Raw genomic sequence first — 19126 nt, forward strand, 5'->3', positions numbered from 1 at the left:
TGATATGATGAGTGGGGCGAAACGTCTGTCCGTCCGATGCGTGCTGTAATGAGATAGGAGTCCACGGACGAATGGACGAACGAATGTACACACGGACAGACGAATGGAGGGACGCTTGACCCCCCTAATCAATCACCCCGTGCATGTGCTGTGATTTTGTTTATTTATTCCTCGCGCGCCATACAGCGTTTTGATTGTCGTTGACAAGTCACACTGAACGTGCCTTATCTATAGCGAAGACAAGTTGTGGCGGGCACGGCCAGTATGCCAGCCTAAGAAGCGAAGAACGCTTCTAAGAAGCAATAAAACCACGTCGTGGCGCAGCTGTGATCACATTAGGGCATCTGCAAGAATTCTCGAAACAGCGTTACAACGAAAAGCAGCGCTATAGTTCAATGACAGCAAGAAGAATCCATTCAATCGAGTGTAAAAAGTAATCCATGGACGTAGAACGCTGCTGTCGTATGACCTCGCTTGCGGATCGGGCTGCCATTTTTTTTTCTTCTTCGCCGGTGCCCCCTGCCCCCTTTCTATACTGCCCGCGAACTTTGAAGTATAGTTTCGAGCACATGCGGATCTCTTGCAGAGGCATCGCAACTTCAGCTGCTCTAATGTGGGCGGCGGCAATCTATAGCAAAATAAAAACCCTATTTGAAAATAAAACGCCCCAGCATTGACTTTGCCTCTCTTACTCTTTGACCCGACATTTCCAAATGAACACAAAGTTGTATAAAAGCGCGAAAAATTTTTTTTTCTCGCCACATAGAAGCTTCGTCAACAGCGCGGCAGCCTTTTCGACCGACAGAAAGAGCGCCGCGGTGCGGAGAAAAGACCGGGCCACGACCACCTCTGGAAACACGCGCTCTACGTGCGATTGGGACGGCCGGAGACAAACCCGGCGCGCGCCCGCGATCTCGAAGGCCATGGCCAATTTCAGCCAGTTGCCACCAGACGGCGACTCCGCTCGATCTCGGAACGGTTCGCGCGTTACTCATTTTCTCTGTCTTTTTTTTTTTCTCTCGCGCACGTCTTCGTGCTTTATTTATACATTACAATTTGCGTCTTTACCTTTTCCCTTCTCTCCAGGGCAGAGTGACAGACCAGAAGCTCCTCCTCTGAATTACCCTCCCTGCATCTCAGTGGGCCGTGAGTACACATTGTACGGCAATTGAAAATCGCGGCGCGATTCACGAACTGAGTCATTGCATAACGAAAGCCGAAACGTTTCGCATAGCTTGCGCTAATCGAGACGGTGAATGAATTAGCGAAGCGACTAACGAGAGATTTCTCTGACAAAAAAGGCAACCCTCTATAGATTGACATTCTTTGTCTCTCTTTCTTTACGATATACACAGCCTGTATGCTATTTCATAAAGAAGATAGTACGCGTGCGTTGAAACATTGCAAAAAAAATAATAAAGCGCCAAAGTCACGAGCCGGAGCGCTGTCGTGGAACCACAGCTGCGCTTATATACAATACGTTTATTGTGGGAGGCACTCACGCTCAGAAAGTGAACCTATGGCGAATCCAGGCAAGGGGTCTGTCTGTGTTCGGTATTAAATAAAGATCAACGCGACGGTAAGGAGCTGACCTTGAATCCATGCTGCGTTATGAACGGAACATAATCGAAGACATCGCGAGTATTCAATGTAGAAAGCTTTTAAAAAACGAGCGTTTTCAGTATTACTGTGTGAATACCAAGCAATACTGAATTCTAGTCTTGTTGTGGTTAGCTGAGGGCCGCACACTATTATTATTATTATTATTATTATTATTATTATTATTCAGGAGAAGTAGTGCAGTGAACGTTCCTAATTGCATGACAACCCGCTGACACATGCGTGCTCGAGTACTTGCCTCCCTAGCATACACGCTTATATACGAATTATATACAACATAGCTACCAAGGAACAGTACGAACGGGGCGGTATAACCATAGCAATGAACACTCAGTCTGCACTATAGCGCCGCCACGGTGGTCTAGTGGCTAAGGTACTCGGCTGCTGACCCACAGGTCGCGGGATCAAATCCCGGCAGCGGCGGCTGTATTTCCGATGGAGGCGGAAATATTGCAGGCCCGTGTGCTCAGATTTGTGTGCACGTTAAAGAACCCCAGGTGGTCTAAATTTCCGGAGCCCTCCACTGCGGCGTCTCTCATAATCATACGGCGGTTTTGGGACGTTCAACCCCGCATACCAATCAATCAATAAATCAGTCAATCAATCACAATATAGTCTCAACTATACATAACCAAGATCGAGCCTTGATTAACGTGATGCTGGACCAACACTCTTTTTAAATACGCCCCTTCCCCCTCTCTCAGCTGTCGTGGCTACTACAAGTCTCAAAAAAAAAAGAAAAGATCGACCTATGTTACATGTTACGATAATTAAAACACTTAACCAGAAAGGGAAGGCGACTGTCGGGGCACCAGCCTACCACAACAGAAAAACACTGCGCGACGAGCTGAGATCGCCAGTCTCGCCCGTCTCCTCCAAAAAGCATCCCGCTCACACGCTCTTTCCCACCCCGGGCGAGACGCGCCAGCGGCGATTCGGCATGCGTGGGACGTGCCCCTCAACTGCATAAAAACAAAAACAAGCACGCGCACCCGCCAAGAAGGCGGCGAGTCACCACCCCGTGACGACACCGCGACTGGACGCGCAGGCATACTGTGTAGGCAGAGAAGCGTCGCCAGGGCACTGTTCAGAGGGCAGCAGGGAGGGATCCAGGTGGACAGCGTCGGCGCTAATGCTCCCCGCGAGGCTGTGCCGTGGCCGCGAAAGTGGCCGTTGCCATCGCCGACGCCACCGGAGCGGCCAAGGAGGTTGGAGCGGCGCGCTCCCTGGCCCTTCCCAAAGGGCTACTCGCTTCTAACACCGTAGGGCTCCTACTGCTACTACTACTACTACTACTCTACTACTACTACTACTGTGCGCGTGTAATGTACGGATGGGCATCGTGCGTGCGTATGTGCTATGCCCCCGCAGCGACACCCTCCCACCCTTCCCCATCTCTCTCTTTTACCCCCCCTCCCCCACTTTATTTCCAAGGGCGACCATGAAGCTCTTGCATAGCAGCACAGCTTTGGGAATGCAGAGCGAAACGTCACGTGGCCGCAGACTTTGTTGATTGATTGATTTGTGGGGTTTAACGTCCCAAAACCACCATATGATTACGAGAGACGCCGTAGTGGAGGACTCCGGAAATTTTGACCACCTGGGGTTTTTTAACGTGCACCCAAATCTGAGGCGGCAGGTTTTAGCTCTCGCATCTGCGTATTTTACTTACCTCTTAAGTCCCCCAAAATGCTATACGCACTTCAAAACACCCAATGGACAAGCAGCCAAGAGAAATCTGCGCATCGTATGGGTAGAAGTACCGTTTCCTTTTCCATCAGCGCTTATGATTACCCTCTGGCGAGCAGGCGGTACAGCTAATCCTGTCTGCATCGGTTCTGCACTGCCGGTTATGAGATAGCGTTCCAGTCAAGCACAAATTAAGATAAACGAATTGTTAAGCTTATTAGGACGAGCATGTCGATGTTCTGCTACACCCACCAGCGTGTTATACTGCGTGATTTTCTCTTTTCTACACCTTTACTCCTACCCCCTTTATTATCCCTCCTCACCCCCATTCCTTGTGAGCTACTGTTGAGGTGTCGCTCACTGAAGCAGACAATTACGGGGCTCACTTTTCTCTTCCTTTCTCTCTTAAGAATAACTTCTCTCTAGTACCTTAAATGTCACACAACAGATCAGAGTCGCACAATAATCGTGAGTTCTGCGCGCGCTCATTGCGGTACACGCTTTCCGAAGCAGCGCAAGACTACACGCCACGCGAGACGCTCGGCTTCCTTCACATACGCACATGCTTCATTTGCATTTTTACGCAGACCCCGAGCTGTTATACATTGAACGTCGCAAACGAGGTCAGAGAACGTATGTACTTGATCGACGTAGCGCGTTTAGAAACATAGGACAAGGGAAGGGACAGAAGGGAGCGCTTACTTCCAACAAAATCTTTATTTCGAGGAGCGTACATATATATGCTCACGAAATTCGAAGACAACAGATAAACAGATGAAAAACCCTCTATTGCCATGCGCTAAAAACTTATGATCTCAAAAACGACAATTCTTTTTCACAAAGACCGAGAGAAGGAGTGCTGACGCAGTTCAGCCCTAATCTACTAATCTTTTCTGCTTCAATAATCTCCCTTGTCACTTTATTTCTGTTTTTCCTATGATTATACTCTAATACTCTAGTCAACGTATGCATGTGCGTGCTGGAAATGTACACCACGGAAAGCGAAATTAACGATGCCATTAGCTATGCTCATTACCGAGACAGCAGTATTTCCAATTATGCCCGTGACAATATATGCACACTACTGAAAATTTGGCGCTTCTATACTGCACTCCGGCAAAAGCGTAATGCACGGGGTCCACGTCCTCCCCACTTGGTCAGTCCCGTAAACAGACCTAAGTAGCTGATGTGAGCAGGTTCGCCTTTCCGAACGTACGCGACGAGCCCCATTATCAAACACTTCACACGCTTCGGCATCCCACTCTGCCACGACGCTGTACAGTGAACCAGAGTAACGACGCCGTATCCAAAACGCGCACATCATCGCCGGCTACCTTTCCACAATTCCGCGCTGCCTCATGTAGGCCTATTAGGCCGTTTTCGCGCATGACAGCCCGGCATGGTGCCCGGCGAGAGAAAGCGGGGCTCCCTTGAGCGTCACTGCGATTACCCTTTCCCGCGGCGAGAGTTGACAACGAGGCTACTGGACGCATGCTTGGCTGGCCACTTTGCACGCCTCAAGCGCGCGCTTCCGTTTGGACTGAATGAACAAGTCTGAGCCGGCCAACCGACGAAGAGAGGAGCGAAGGGTCAAAGCGCGGTCAACCAACCCGGCGACGCCCGAACAGATCGGGCCAAACGGCAGAGATCGCTATGGCTGTCGATCTGCGGGTAAGTTTCACCGGCGGTGAACTCAGACAAACAAAAACAAATTAGACAGTCATGCAGTAATAAATTTAGCAGCGCAGCTTTGTACTACCACGAAACACTCATACACTGACGCACTCTTCCACACGAGAAACACACACCACACACAGCGTTCTCGTGTGGAAGTGTGTGCGAATGTATGAGTGTTTCGTGGGAGTACAAAGTTGCGCTAAATTTCGTACAGTATGACGAATTACCAACTAGCTAAACAACAAGTTTCATTGAATTAGGCAGTAACACGCTGTCAAAATCATCGGACAGCGAAGCTGTAAGCGCACCTGTGGCTAGCGAGATCACGCGCACCATTATCATCATCATCATTATCATCATCATCATTTATTTTATTTATTTATTCAGTCCCCCTCTGGTCACATGACCTGCGTGACACCTACGCTACTACTACTACTACTGCTACTACTACTACTACTACTACTATTAGCATTATTATTGCTACTACTACTACTATACCACTACTACTACTACGACGGCATAGAGTAGACTATAACCGCTTCGCTGAAAACATTCAGCAACAACAGAACCTCCTCTGACATTAGCTAAGTATACACATCATGCCCCCCCCCCCCCCTCCCCAGGCAAAATAATCCTGGCACCAACCCTGTATATACGAGGCGCTGCCCATACACTATGCGTATACGTATACACTATGTATTAGAGAAATAGAGTTCACTGACCGTGGTATTGCATCGTGACACATGTATAAGGTTAGAAAAATGTGAATAGAGGCAGACCATCAGTCCGATAAGAGAGACAAAACTTCGGTGAAGATCTCCTTCAGATGCTTCCATTGTTTTCAACAAGAGCATTCCTTACGGCCTCGGATGAAGTAATTGGTCCCTGTTTCCATTATCTCTCATGTTTGCCCTCAGTTACTATATCTTTTTTGCAATTGTATACACAATAGCTACGGAGTAGGCTCCGCTATGGCCGTCAGTTAGTTGCGCATCATCTAATTGCACAGAAGTAAACGACAGCTTAAAGGTCAGCGGCATAATCCGCGAAACTTTTTCTTCCTTACGAGAGTCGTCTGCGATATATAAATGCTGGCAGGTTCCGCTAACAGTACAAAGTCATTTGTTCTTATCAGGCGCTTGTATGACAAGCACAGGAAGCTTTCTTGTGGATGTGAGTGTGCGTGTGTGTGAATACTAGCACTGGTCCGGTGACCCCCTGTGAATATACAGACGCTCGCAGTATGCCCTGCCAATCAAGTTCAGACGACCACAGGCAATCCGGATAGGTGATATAGTGCGAGTCGCTGCCCTCGTTCAACGGCGTTCTAGCTAACCTTATTTGCGCAGTTATAGCACACTGAACCATGAGTTCCATTCGCCATGCCCTCTGTCGAATCGGACTATTATAAACGAGACTGCCTGTGCCTGATAGGGTCGCAAATAGACGCCGTCGCCAATCGCCGCAGCTTCGGACGTGTACACGCATTTTGGCGACCGCGACGCCACCTAGCCGCACGCATCGCGCCACCTCGTCGGAATGGAGCTGAGTGTTTTGCCAAGCGGGAACACCGCGTGCTGTTGGCAGTGCGCGACCAGACGGTGCATGCACGCTCGTAACTGAACGGCCGAGAAAGAGAGGAGACAGGTATATATCTCGCCGCTGTCGAGACAATGGAGACGGCTAAAAAGCTCTGACGCAACGCGCGCGAACCAGACAGTCCCGCAGAGAGAGAGAGAGAGAGAAAGTGTGTGTGTGTGTGTGTGTGTGTGTGTGTGTGTGTGTGTGTGTGTGTGTGTGTGTGTGTGTGTGTGTTCGGCTGACGGCGCATGCACTCGACGGCCGTGGGAACAAATGGAAGTGCTCAGATTGCGCTACTACTCGTTTATGCGGCCTCTTGTGTAACGGTGTGCATGCTGTGAAGTGGCCACGCGATCAGTTCACACAAACACACACAGACGCGCGCGCCCGCGAAATGGAAGCGGCTGCCGATAGTTGAAATTGAAAAAAAAAAAATGGGGTGAGCAGGCCACATAAAACAGGAGGGTATTACGACTTGAAATAATAAAACATTAGAGTGATAAAATCACGGGGGAGGGGGCTTTATTGTTATCCCATCACGTGGTTAGATAACATTTAAAAAATGCTGTTCTACATGCCAAAACCACGACATGATTATAAGGAACGCCTTGTTTTGGATTGATTTCCATCAATTGAAGTTCTTTAATGAACATAACTTACTTACAGAAAGACAAATGTGATTTTCAGGCTGTCGTTCTTCATTTTTCAAGTACTTTTTGGTAGTGTAAGTTTTAAAAAAATAATTCCCACTCAATGACCAGAGCCTTAACACGTCATAAAACAAGGGGGAAAAACTATTCGAGTAAGTCAAAATTGAAGGTGCTGCAGGTTTCCGAAAACGACGGTATATGGGCCAACAATCCACCACCGAGAAGTAGGGGTCAGAGACGTCCTTTGAGCCATGAGGGGCTATGAGCCCTCCACAAGCGAGTTTTAGAGAAACAAGCGTCAAACCGTTTTTTTTTTTCGCGGTACACATTTGCTTTGTGAGACGGAGGCGTATGTAGAAATAACGGTAAAACCAGCAAGCTGCCACGGTTTTGCCCCCGGTCAACAAATGCCGGATAAAAAGCTCGCACGAAGCAGGAAAACGTGAAGAACGCGAATACATACAGTCACTGAGTCAAAACGAAGAGTGACTGCTCCGGCTCGCTGGATTCCGTGCCGACCGGTTGTGCCCTCGCGATCTCCGACGACAGCGCAGCTCTGGCCGACTGGGTTGGTCCTACGCCACCTCCTGCCACCGGTCCCCTACGACGACAACAGGGTAGCTCTGGCCGACTGGATTAGCCCTACGCCTTCTGCTGTCGCACATAAGAGATCTCGCCAGCTCTGCAACCATGTCCTGTCCTGTCTTCTCCTTACTTCCGTCGCTCCCTGTCCCTGCGCCTCGCTCTCTCCTTCCTCTCTCTCTATCTTTTAATCCTATCCTCGTTTTATTCCCTTCTCTACCACCCATCCCTCGTGAGCTACTGGTGAGGTGTACTCCCCCTGAGAGACAGTTACGGGGCTCACTTTTCTCTTCTTTTCATTTGAAATCACTCCCCCCCCCCCCCGCACACCTTCAACTATTCCCGCGACTGGCATACAGTGTATTTAAGGCTATTGATGGGATACCCCGAGCTTTAGATGTACACAGGCTGGTTGGCCAAACTTTACCGAAATTAATTTACACGTAACGGAAGCGAAGAAAAAATTGGCACCGTATCTGCATGTTAATCTGCAAATTTCGTCGAAAGACGATAGTCTTGCGTGTGAGAGAGTGAAAAACATTTATTTGATGTTCTGCGCAAGAAAATCGGTGAATGGTTTTCTGGAGACGCTGCGTTAGAGTGCTTCGAGCGTGCAGCGGAGGTGAACGAGTGCAGCAAGTAACGTCACACGTGAGACATGAGCGCCATCTGGCAGTTTACTTGGAAAATGAAGCACGTGCCTCTGACCCGTCTGAGAAGTGATAAGGTGTAGAACGTCAGGCGACGGGTACGTGCCACCACCGTCTCGTCTTAGCAAAACGTTGAAAACACTCGCCTTTTCGTGCAAGCGTTGCATGGTCAGCGCAACGTGATAAGCGCTACGGTTCTTAAAATTACTTATGTATGCCTTTTCTAATAAAAGACGCACATGCAGATTATATACGTGTGGTTATGGTGCTTCATATGTGCGTAATAATCGCTTTTCAATTGACAATCGCACAAGTATGAACGCTGAATCTTGAGCAATATTGCTGGGCGCTGCGGATGGGCTCGGCCGTTTCAAATACCCGCAGACAGACAGACAGACAGACAGACAGACAGACAGACCAAAATTTTTGCGTCGAAGGTCCCCAAAAAAGACTATCGTCTTTTAAAAAAATAGCACTGTTCCAGTAAGACTCTTGCAAGGGCTCTCTGCAAGCCAGCATCTATACAGCACGACTTTACCTCCGGCACACACCACGGGGGCTTGTACTGAAGACAGCGCGACACCTTCGGTCATGTGGTGTGCGACAAGGGCCTCGGCGACCAGCCGCACCTGTCTATGGGGCGGTTACTCTTCACTCGCTTCTTCCGCGTCATTACGCTTCGGACGTCGCGACCTTCACGTGCGTGGTTTGCCTTTAACAGTGTTATGAGTGTCCACTTCCTCCTCCGGCAGCGGGCGCCATCAGCGCGAACCGCCCCTCGACACCGGCGCCACGCCACTTGTTCGTGACAGCATGCAGCGAAGAGTAACATCAGAGACGGCCGCCGCGTCATGCAAGTAAACAGACACCCTGCCGAGTGGAGTGCGACGTACTTTACTTGGGTTCGCTCGCCTTGGAAAGTTGCTCGAAAACGCGTGACTATAGAGAAGATGCCTGACGAAGAACCCGCTAATGGAGTGGGCTTCCGGTCAACGCGTGCACCTCTCACGCCCCGCGACCTCTACATTGCCTGAGCGGGTCGATTATTCGCTGGGAGGCCACGCCGACATGCATAGCGTAACTCTAGCCACAAGAGAACGATTTAATACATTATTGATTGATTGAGTGATTGATTCATTGGTTGATTGATTGATCTTGCATAAGCGAGCCGGAGCTCGTTCGGACAGGGCTCCTCCCACCCCCCCTCTCCGAACGAAAAATCTGCTTTAATTATTGCGATTGGGTCGCGTTGCAGGTTATTCTGTACATCTCGGGAGTGCGGTCCTCCGTGTTCAGGTTTCCCTGGCGAAAGCAGTCGATTGTCATGACTCCATGAAATTGACCGGGAGCACTTCTTTGAAAATCTTAGGCGGCAATGGTGTTTTCGAATAGGGGCTCGACCCGGCCACCTACCTCCACAAAATAAAAATGCAAACTATATTGTTTCCTTTTTTTTACTATGATGATATTGATGTCGTTACTCATTGTAAGATGTCTGCCACTACAAAAAAAAAACAATTATGAAGCCATCGAGCAACTATCGCATTCCCCTCATCTTTGAGGATTTTTGACACATTTAATAAAACACCCTATGAAAGCATGCCCCCCTTACTTTCCGCTCAGTGCACGCAAATGTAACATGATTATGGTTGTCTGCGACGTACGTACGCCTCCGCTGCTGTTACTGCGACTGTTCTTGGCCACGAGGTAAGGCTTGACCGTCGTATAACGTACACCCCTGCCAACTGATGTAGCCTCCGCAGCATCCTAATGTATTACTCGTATCTGCTGCACAGTTTCGCACATCAGCAGAGTTCTCGCCAACAAATCAGGCGAGTGTCTATTTACAGGAAGGCGCACACAATGGACGGGCGGCGCCAGCCTATTTCGCACTCGGTCGGCGCCAGACTTCGTGGTCTGCTCACGAGACGCCTCCCAAGCCGCGGCGGACTGTAATATGTCGCTCGTGGAAATGACGGGCCGCCGAGGTGGCTTTGTTTGACCACACGAAGGACAATGGGGCTGGCATCATATGACCGATCACTCCCACGCCTACTCGACGCAGTGCGTATGGCTCCGCCAGGTGGCGCCACTTGCGGGAGATGCTGTGATGGTTGGCGAACGCTCGGGTAACCGACAGTGTGTGTTCATACAATCCACACGTTCTGCGTGCGTGCGTGCGTGCGTGCGTGCGTGCATGTGTGTGTGTGTGTGTGTGTGTGTGTGTGTGTGTGTGTGTGTGTGTGTGTGTGTGTGTGTGTGTGTGTGTGTGTGTGTGTGTGTGTGTGTGTGTGTGTGTGTGTTGAGACCGAACCCTCACTACTTGTGACATTGCACTAACACGGCGTAACAGGCCGTAAAGAAGCCAATTACTGTAGAAACGTAGTTACACGAACGTGGTTGCACCGGGCACGCAAACGTGAGAACTATGCGTGCGTAACGCGTCCGAGACGTATAAGTTTCACGTACACAGATGCAGCGCCAGCATTCTCTGCATTGAGCTTTCGCATGCGTGCTGTAACTACTTTCGCATGTCTTTTTTGTGCTACGAGGACACTTCCACAGCAAAATAAGTTCAAGCCGAAGAAGCACGCTTTGTCGCAAGGTCGTCGCGTATCTTCAGCAGCAAAACAACTCGTACGCTGCGATCCGAATTTGTAGTCGGGGCTGTTTCGGGCTGGAATTAAGGACGTCCTCATTGTGTAAACAGAACAACATTTTTAGGATGCTCACTGGACGACGTTTAGGACCCGATGAGACCAACGGGGAGTCAGATGCTGTCTGCGAGCGTAGTGCGGGCACTGAACACTTTCCTTTGGCCGCACGGCGTTTTAAGTACAGCCCCGTTGGATATTGCACCCTGTCTTCAACGTTACAAAGCAGGCCAAGCCCAAGCCGCCACTTTTGCCACCTTAGCCTGCCGCCATCTTGAAACCTTATGACCCGTCCGCTACTGATAGTTTCGTTATCTCGCGAGAGCGCCCTTCAAGACATTCGCGCACCTAGCGCACGCAACTTAACCGCGAAGGTTCCACGCACGTCCCCATGACGCGTGGGTGGCAATCTATACGTTCGGCACACATTAGTCACCCAGGACCTCGACGTGCACCAACTTTTCCACGTACGTGTAACTAAGACTCACGAATAGTGGGAGCTTGCGGAAACACAAGCACGGACGCACGTGACAAGCGAAAGGCAACACGAAACCTTCACATTTTGAAGGCTCACGCGCACGAGATAAGGGATAAGGGTGGGCACGCAAAATCAATCGGGCTACGAGTACGCGAGACCCCATGCATACACACGGGCCGCTGGGAGCGCGACGATCGCTATCTGTACAGTCTGCGCACACTGCCTCGCGGAACGAACCGTAAACGACCGGTTCGTTATACGATCGAACAACACAGCAAAACGGAAGTTCAAACGAAGCTTCAAAACACGAATAACGACAATAAAAGTACCTCTGTATTTCCCGATAACACAAATTGAAAGGGCGAATCGTCTCGTATCGCGCTGGGCTAAATGTATGTATACCTAGCAGATGGCGCTCGAAAACGCGAAGCATATCTAATCTGAACCACCCCCGCGGAAGAACAGTACATGGTTCGTAAGTGCGGTCGATCTGCGACACGTGGTCGGAAGCGTAGCGGCTGGGGGGAAGGGGCAACCACATTAGAGCTCTACGCGTAGCGGACACAAATATGGAAGCTCAGATACGCGGCACGTGTCAAGGACAGCGTTAGCATAGCGCATGCACTATATGGGAAAGTAATCTTGAGCAATTTTCCCCTTCAGGAATAAATACGCGAAGAGTAATGGCAGGCGTTGCACTAAATAAATAAACAATATACGCTGGGCCACTTCAAACGCACGCACAAGGAACAAAATAGATTGATTGATATGTGGGGTTTAACGTCCCAAAACCACTATATGATTATGAGAGACGCCGTAGTGGAGGGCTACGGGAATTTAGACCACCTGGGGTTCTTTAACGTGCACCCAAATCTGAGCACACGGGCCTACAACATTTCCGCCTCCATCGGAAATGCAGCCGCCGCAGCCGGGATTCGAACCCGCGCCCTGCGGGTCAGCAGCCGAGTACCTTAGCCACTAGACCACCGCGGCGGGGCAAGGAACAAAATAGAGCACTTGTAACTGCGTCTTCAGCACATGGTGTGCAATCCCGCTTCTTCTCGATTATTTTTAACCGATCGCCGCAATATCTACACGACGAAATATTTAGAGTCATCCACAACAACACCATATCGTTGCCAAATTTCAGAAAAACGAAAACTATATATATATATATATATATATATATATATATATATATATATATATATATATATATATATATATATATATATATATATATATATATATATATATATATATATATATATATATATATATATATATATGACCCCTTGTGTGACGCGTAATCATCCGTAATTTCCGCCTATCGGATGCGGGCCTCTATGCAAAGAGGCTGCTAGCTTGCGGCCCTCGTATCAAGTTGGCCTCGCTGCAGAGCACAGTCTAGAGAGGTAATAGCCACCATAAAGAGCTTTCCTCCACGTTTTGTCAAGGCCTAACTCGGTCCCGACGTTCGCCAAACCCAATCTATTCTGTAACCTGATGCAACGTAATTCATCCTGTCGTTCCCAGAGCCGAATACAAAGACTGCAATTTAACAAATCGATCGTCGGCGCGTACCCTGTACTACCATTTCTTTCGTCTGCTTCCCTGTCTGCATAGCCGCTCAATACAAGAGCCGCCTCTGTATACTCGCATCCCATCAAGCACCTGAAAGTAACAAAGACGCCGCCCTTGGCCCCTAAGCGCCGTTTCTCAGGTAAATTACTCCGTAACCTCGGATCTTGCCAAACTTCGGAACAAATGAGATCGGTGCCTCCGCGGCGGCGTTTGCACCGGCGGGGGAAGAAGCTGTTCGCAAGTCTTACGTGGGCGACCTGAAGCCCATCTAGACACCTGTGTGCTGATGTATGCGGTGCCACGTCATGGTGACGTAACGTGAGTCACGCGCTGGGCGTGTAAACGAGACGCACGGCGGCACACAGAACGCCGCGTGGCCTTGGTAACCGCGTGCAGATTTTCAGGCCGCTGCCTCGAAGGAAGGAGGGGCGGGAAGACCGGAGTATGACGCATCGCCACCGCTCCACTCGGCGCTGCCCGGCGCACACGGCGTCCCTTCTCAACCGGCCCATTCGCAGCTTTTGCGAGACACGAAGCGCTCCGAGGCATACTAAATAAAAAAAAAGAGACAAACTTTGTCGGTAGTGGATGCGCAACATGCACGAGAAAGGGTTGCTTCCAAATTGCCCTACATAAGGGTCCCTTCGAGGTCAGGCGCTTTGGGGACTCGGGACCCCGGAGGGAGGGCATTTCGGAGGGGCCGCGCTCGCAGCTTCGGATGCGCAAACACTCCTGAGCGCATGACGCTGCGAAGTACTTGCGCACTTTCAGTGCGACGGAAACGGCGACGGAGCATGCGGTGATGCAGATGCGCTCGCACGCCATGCGAGGGCGCGGCGAGCGGAGGAGGCGTGCGGGCAAGACGTTGCGTCTACTCACCACAACCATCTCGGAGGGCTCCAGGGTGATGCATTCGCACACACGGCGACCCGTGTCAGCGGACCGCTTGCCGAAGCTGCAAGGAGAAGGAGTGTATAAGCTAATATTCCATACGGAAAATCGACAATACACAAGCACAGAATCAAGTATACGCTGCGCGTGTTTAACGTGCACATTAAGCCAAGCGTACACGATTGTTCTTGCGCTTAATTTGCCACACGTCGAAATGTGGGAATGCACTTGAATTCACCTGAACAACCACATTTCAGATTTCCTTAACCGTACTCCAGTAGTTATGAGTATGATTGTTGGAAACATGTCAATTCACATATTTTTTTTTTCAATATTGGCATGAATACGTTTCAGTCCCGTGTACCTCAATCACACACGAGATCATCAACGGCTTCGCCTTAATGTGAAAAGTTTCCATCCATTTTTTATATATGCTGGAATGTATGAACTTGAATTTGTGAACATGCTTCTATGTTTCATCCTAACTATAGTATTTATCTCGCAATCAGCTGACACACTAAATACACATCTTAGAAACATAATTTATGTGGCTTGTGCACCCTGGTGCACGTTGAACTACGTATGCCTTTCTTTTATTATTAATTTTCAATTGCCACACTGACTAGGGTGTACGTCACACGGAGGAAGGACGGCTTTAGACGCTTTGCCAGGGACTTGTTTGCCATCGCAGCTGCTACCCCCCCCCCCCCCACTTGCGCATTTTGGTTACGCAAATGAACGTGTGTCGTTATTCAACGATTCCGCCACCGGCTTCTGCAGCAACGCGAGGACCGCAAGAGCCCTCGCGACCGTGGGTTCTGACCCGACATAGTAATAGGCCGGCGCCAGGCTGGAGCATCGGTGACGCGTCGCTCTGATGGTTTCGCGTTTTCCGCAGTGCGATAGTGGTTAACCGCACCAACACATCATGTCGCTGGAGAGAGAGTATTGACGTAGTCAAATCAACCAGGTCCACTTCTTTTCGGAATCATGTGTGCCGCAAGCCATTAGGTTAACGCACGTGAAGAGAATGACTTTCGAACGCAAATCACGGTTTTGGTTTATTGGTTTAATGCTAAAAACTGCTGCTTTATAGAAAGCCAAAGCAACGCACGGTGGCGCTGCGACTCCGGACAGGCAGCGCCATCTTTGGTAGAAAAGTAGAAATTGGGGATGTATATGGTGCGTTTTCCCTTCGCTCCAATGCGCTTCCGCTCGCTTACGTGCGCGTGCAAAGAGCTCGCGCTGCGTTTGAGTCACCTCCCAATGTACCGCCTGCAGTGTGGCTTCGCAAAGATCTCTGAGCTGGACAAGCACTTCCGAGCAGCGATTCGAACAAAAGGAGTAAAGCTCGTTAGTCAAGTTTATGATGTGGAGCAGACGACGGAAGACGAGGACGCCCGAGTGACTGTGAAATGCATATCTCGGGTCCTCCGTGATAATACCGTGTACGACGTATGCATTGAGGTAAGTCTCATTCTGCCGACATGAAGCCGCGTACTCCATCGATGTGCTGTGTTGACGTTTATGGAAACCATATAATTGTTGTTTTGATGCGGTATCTAGCAGTAGCAGCCGTGTACTTTCATGTCCAAACGTTTGCGGCGTGCTTAAAAAATAAATAAAAACTATTTACGGTCATGGCATTAAAACGTCCGAGAAGTTTTAGAGTCATGCCCTCCGTGCCGCGCATAACCAGCTGACGTCGCCGCGAAGCAGGAAGCTAAGTTTAATCACAGCGAGTCAAGTTGAAGTGCTCGCCTTTTTTTTTTTCCCGGCTAGCTCATGTCATGCTTCCTCTGTCTTTCGTTAACGCGGCTGTGTTCGCCCGCTGTGACTAGATGGGAAACTGATACAGCTTTACTCGTGGAGAGCGTCCCTTGGTGTTTTTTGCATTGTTGTGGCAGCCCACAACACAATACTTCGGACTTCGCCGAAGCTTCCGTGGGGCCGCTTCTTCCATCGCGGAAAGGCAACTACGCACAGCGAGCGTCTTGTTTTAGCGCGCCAAGCTGACGGCACGACGCCTAAGTTCCCCGCACCGACTGCAGAACGCGTTGCGCGCGGGTCGCACACACTCCCGTTTCGGCGAAACACACTCACTCGCCCCAGTCGCCTGAGACGTCTCTCGCATCTCTCCTCAAGTGTTCCGGAGCTCGCCGCCAGGACCAGGCACGGCGTTGTCATCGCTCCGCAAACTTGAGCTTCAAGTTTGCTGGAGGATCAAGTCAAACCCCTTTCATTTGTTGCAGTCAAAAGGTGTATAAAGGCACAAAAACTACCAAGCATTTCCCCGAGGGTGAACATGGTTAAGTGCAAATGCACGGGGTGATGCTATGAGGGGGAGTAAAGTTAAAATCCGTTGGCGATGCTGATATCGGTGTCAGTAACGCGCCTTATATCCAGATGGTAGCGTTGCCTCCGGGACATCCATCGCACGACCCGCTCTCGACGGGAGACTGAGAGAGAAGGCGGGCGCGCGAGAGAGAGGGGTGCGCGCGCAGCTGCAGCGAGCGAGGAGAGCGGAGGAGCGAGCGAAGGGGGAGGGGGACTATCAGCGTCGCGTCCGTGGCTTATTCGGTAGAGCGTCGCGCTGCGGCCCGCCAAGTCCTCTTTCTTTTAAAGATAGAGAGAAGACTGCGGACGCCGCCGACGACGGTGGATGGTTTGGGGTCGCTTATAAAGTGTATTCACACTTAAAAAAACAATAAACAGAAACACGACCGCGGATTCTCTCGCAACACTCAAGGTCAAAAGCGGTTTGTTTCCAAAATAGCCCAAGTTCCACCAGAGTGTACAGTGCTATGTGATCGTTTATTGCAAGCTGATTCGGTTTGGCTAGCAAGTGACTACAGTGGCACAGTAGAGATCTCTGCATCTGTCAAAAACGAGCGCTCAAAAAAGCGTGCGCCTCCGATTTCTAACGGCTACGTAAAATCAGGTCCCAAGCAGACGCGACAGAAGTCGGCGTAAAGAAGAAACAAGCGTCGAAAGACACAGAGCGCGCGCCACTCTTGCCCTCGAAAACAACGCCGCCATGCCGCCCAAGCTCCTCGCATATATCGCCGAGCGATTTCTAGAAAAAACTCCCAAGGATTTCCCCGAGGATGAACATGGTTAAGTGCGAATACTGTTATGCCAGCGAGTCCTCGTCAAACGTCCGTGCCTCTGAAACAGGCAATCTGGGTCAAGGCCAGCCCGCAGCCCGCCGGGCGCGAACAACTCCACGGCGTGAACACGCGCGGCGCATCTGTGGCCCACGTGCATTGAGTCAGTTGCGCACGTGACAGCGAGCCGGCGTCCTCATGTCTGGTGGCCTGACGCATCGCGCGGCGAACCCCATTGGAGGAGCCTGCTCTGAAGACCAGCGGCGCTTCTGATTGGACATTTTAGTTGGGCCCGGTGTAAATAAAAGAAGCCCTGCGGCGTGTCGCGATCGGCGGTCCTATGTGAGAGGCGTCCCCGTGTCGGAGTGCCGACATGTGTGTGAGTCAGCGGTCTTAGGCGAAAGGCTGAACTATGTGTTAGAGAGAAGAGCTCGGCTCTTCGAGTCTCTGTCGGCCCCAGTGCCGAAATTGTAACGCCTCTGTAAATATGCTGTACATAAACCTTGTTTAACTCACCGTCGTCTCGTCCGCTCGTCTTATCAGCTGTGCGCAGAAGCAGTCGCGAGCTGATAAACATACGCTACCAAACGGCTGGTGACCTTCCCGGCGGAGTTGAAAGCAGTGGCGCCTCCGGGGCCGTGTTGGCGTCGCCGTCTTTCGCAACAGTGGTGGCTTCGGCGGGATCGGTCCGGTCGTTCGCAACAGTGGAGGTCAGCGGCGGGATCGGCCCGGCGCTTCGCAACAGTGGTTGGCAGCTGCGGGATCGGCCGGCGTCAGCGACATCGATGCGGTGAGTGCCTGATGTTTTCCCCTCAGTTCACCAGACTACTCTAGCTCAGGTTGTAGTAGTTTAGAGAAGGGCTGTGTGAAGCATTAGAGTGAGCTTTGATCGTTTCAAGCAAAGTCGAAGTGCTTTGAAACCAAAGTTAATGCGGAGGGGGTAAACACGGGAGAGTGAAAAGTTGCTTGCGCGTCTTGCTAGTTGACTTATAGTGGGTACGGCAAGTAAATTGTTAACAGGGGCAAACAGCAAGAGGCTAGTGTGAACGATGGAGAACCTTAAAGTGAAGGAACTCATCGAAATTTGTGAGGAACTCGGCATTACTTTGGGCCGTGCGAAACGAAAGCAAGCGATCCTTGAGATCATGAAGGATGAGGGAGTGTCGGCTGAGGAAGTCGATGAGGCCTGGGTGGATATTAAAGCACGCCGTGAGGAGACTGAAAGGCGAGAAGTAGAAGCTCGCGAACGTGAGGAGGCTGAAAGGCGAGAAGCTCGTGAAGAGGCTGAAAGGCGCGAAGCTCGCGAACGTGAAGAAAGGCGCGAAGCTCGCGAACGTGAAGAAAGGCGAGAAGCTCGCGAACGTGAAGAGGCTGAAAGGCGCGAACGTCGCGAGCGCGAGGAGGCCGAGAGACAGGAGCGCCTCGAGATGAAACGAATAGAATTGGCAATCCTACAGTGTTCGCAGGCGCCTAGCGCAGCTTCTCCGACGATTCAGGTCAGCGGTATTAGAATTCGGGATCAACTGCCACCGTTCGTAGTAGGCGAGGACATGGCGAAGTATCTCGTCAAGTTTGAACACGTCTGTGAGCGAAATGCTTTGGAGCAGTCTCTTTGGGCGCGGAACCTGCTAGCTCTTCTTCCCGGCGAAGTGTCCGACGCGATAACTTGCTTGTCGAGGGAAGCGTTTGAGAGCTATGACGAGGTTAAGGAAGTGCTCTTGAGACGTTATAAGTTGTCACCCGAGGCTTTCAGACAAAGGTTCCGGTATGCTGAAAAGGGGAATGAGTCACACGTTGACTTCGCGTTTCGTCTTAAAGCCGATTTAATTGAATGGCTCAAGGGCGAAGGTGTTTATGACGACCGCGATAAAGTGGTGGAATGCGTTGCATTGGAGCAATTCTACCGCTGCATCGAGGAGGATGTCAAACTTTGGCTGCAGGACAAACTTGGTGAAGTACAGCT

At 50.5% G+C, this 19126-nt stretch overlaps 1 protein-coding gene across 8 annotated transcripts in view; it reads right to left on the reverse strand.

The window, feature by feature from the left end:
- The window catches only part of LOC119161094 (rap guanine nucleotide exchange factor 2), a 720936-nt gene that overhangs the window by 212836 nt on the left and 488974 nt on the right, over positions 1–19126 (reverse strand). For all 8 annotated transcript variants that reach the window (XM_075879936.1, XM_075879935.1, XM_075879938.1 and 5 more), the window contains one exon: positions 14045–14120. In XM_075879936.1, coding sequence (XP_075736051.1) covers positions 14045–14120 — 76 coding nt within the window. The remainder of the gene's footprint in view (positions 1–14044; positions 14121–19126) is intronic.

Source organism: Rhipicephalus microplus, chromosome X (genome assembly GCF_043290135.1).
Source record: "Rhipicephalus microplus isolate Deutch F79 chromosome X, USDA_Rmic, whole genome shotgun sequence".
Classification (NCBI taxonomy): Eukaryota; Metazoa; Arthropoda; class Arachnida; order Ixodida; family Ixodidae; genus Rhipicephalus; species Rhipicephalus microplus.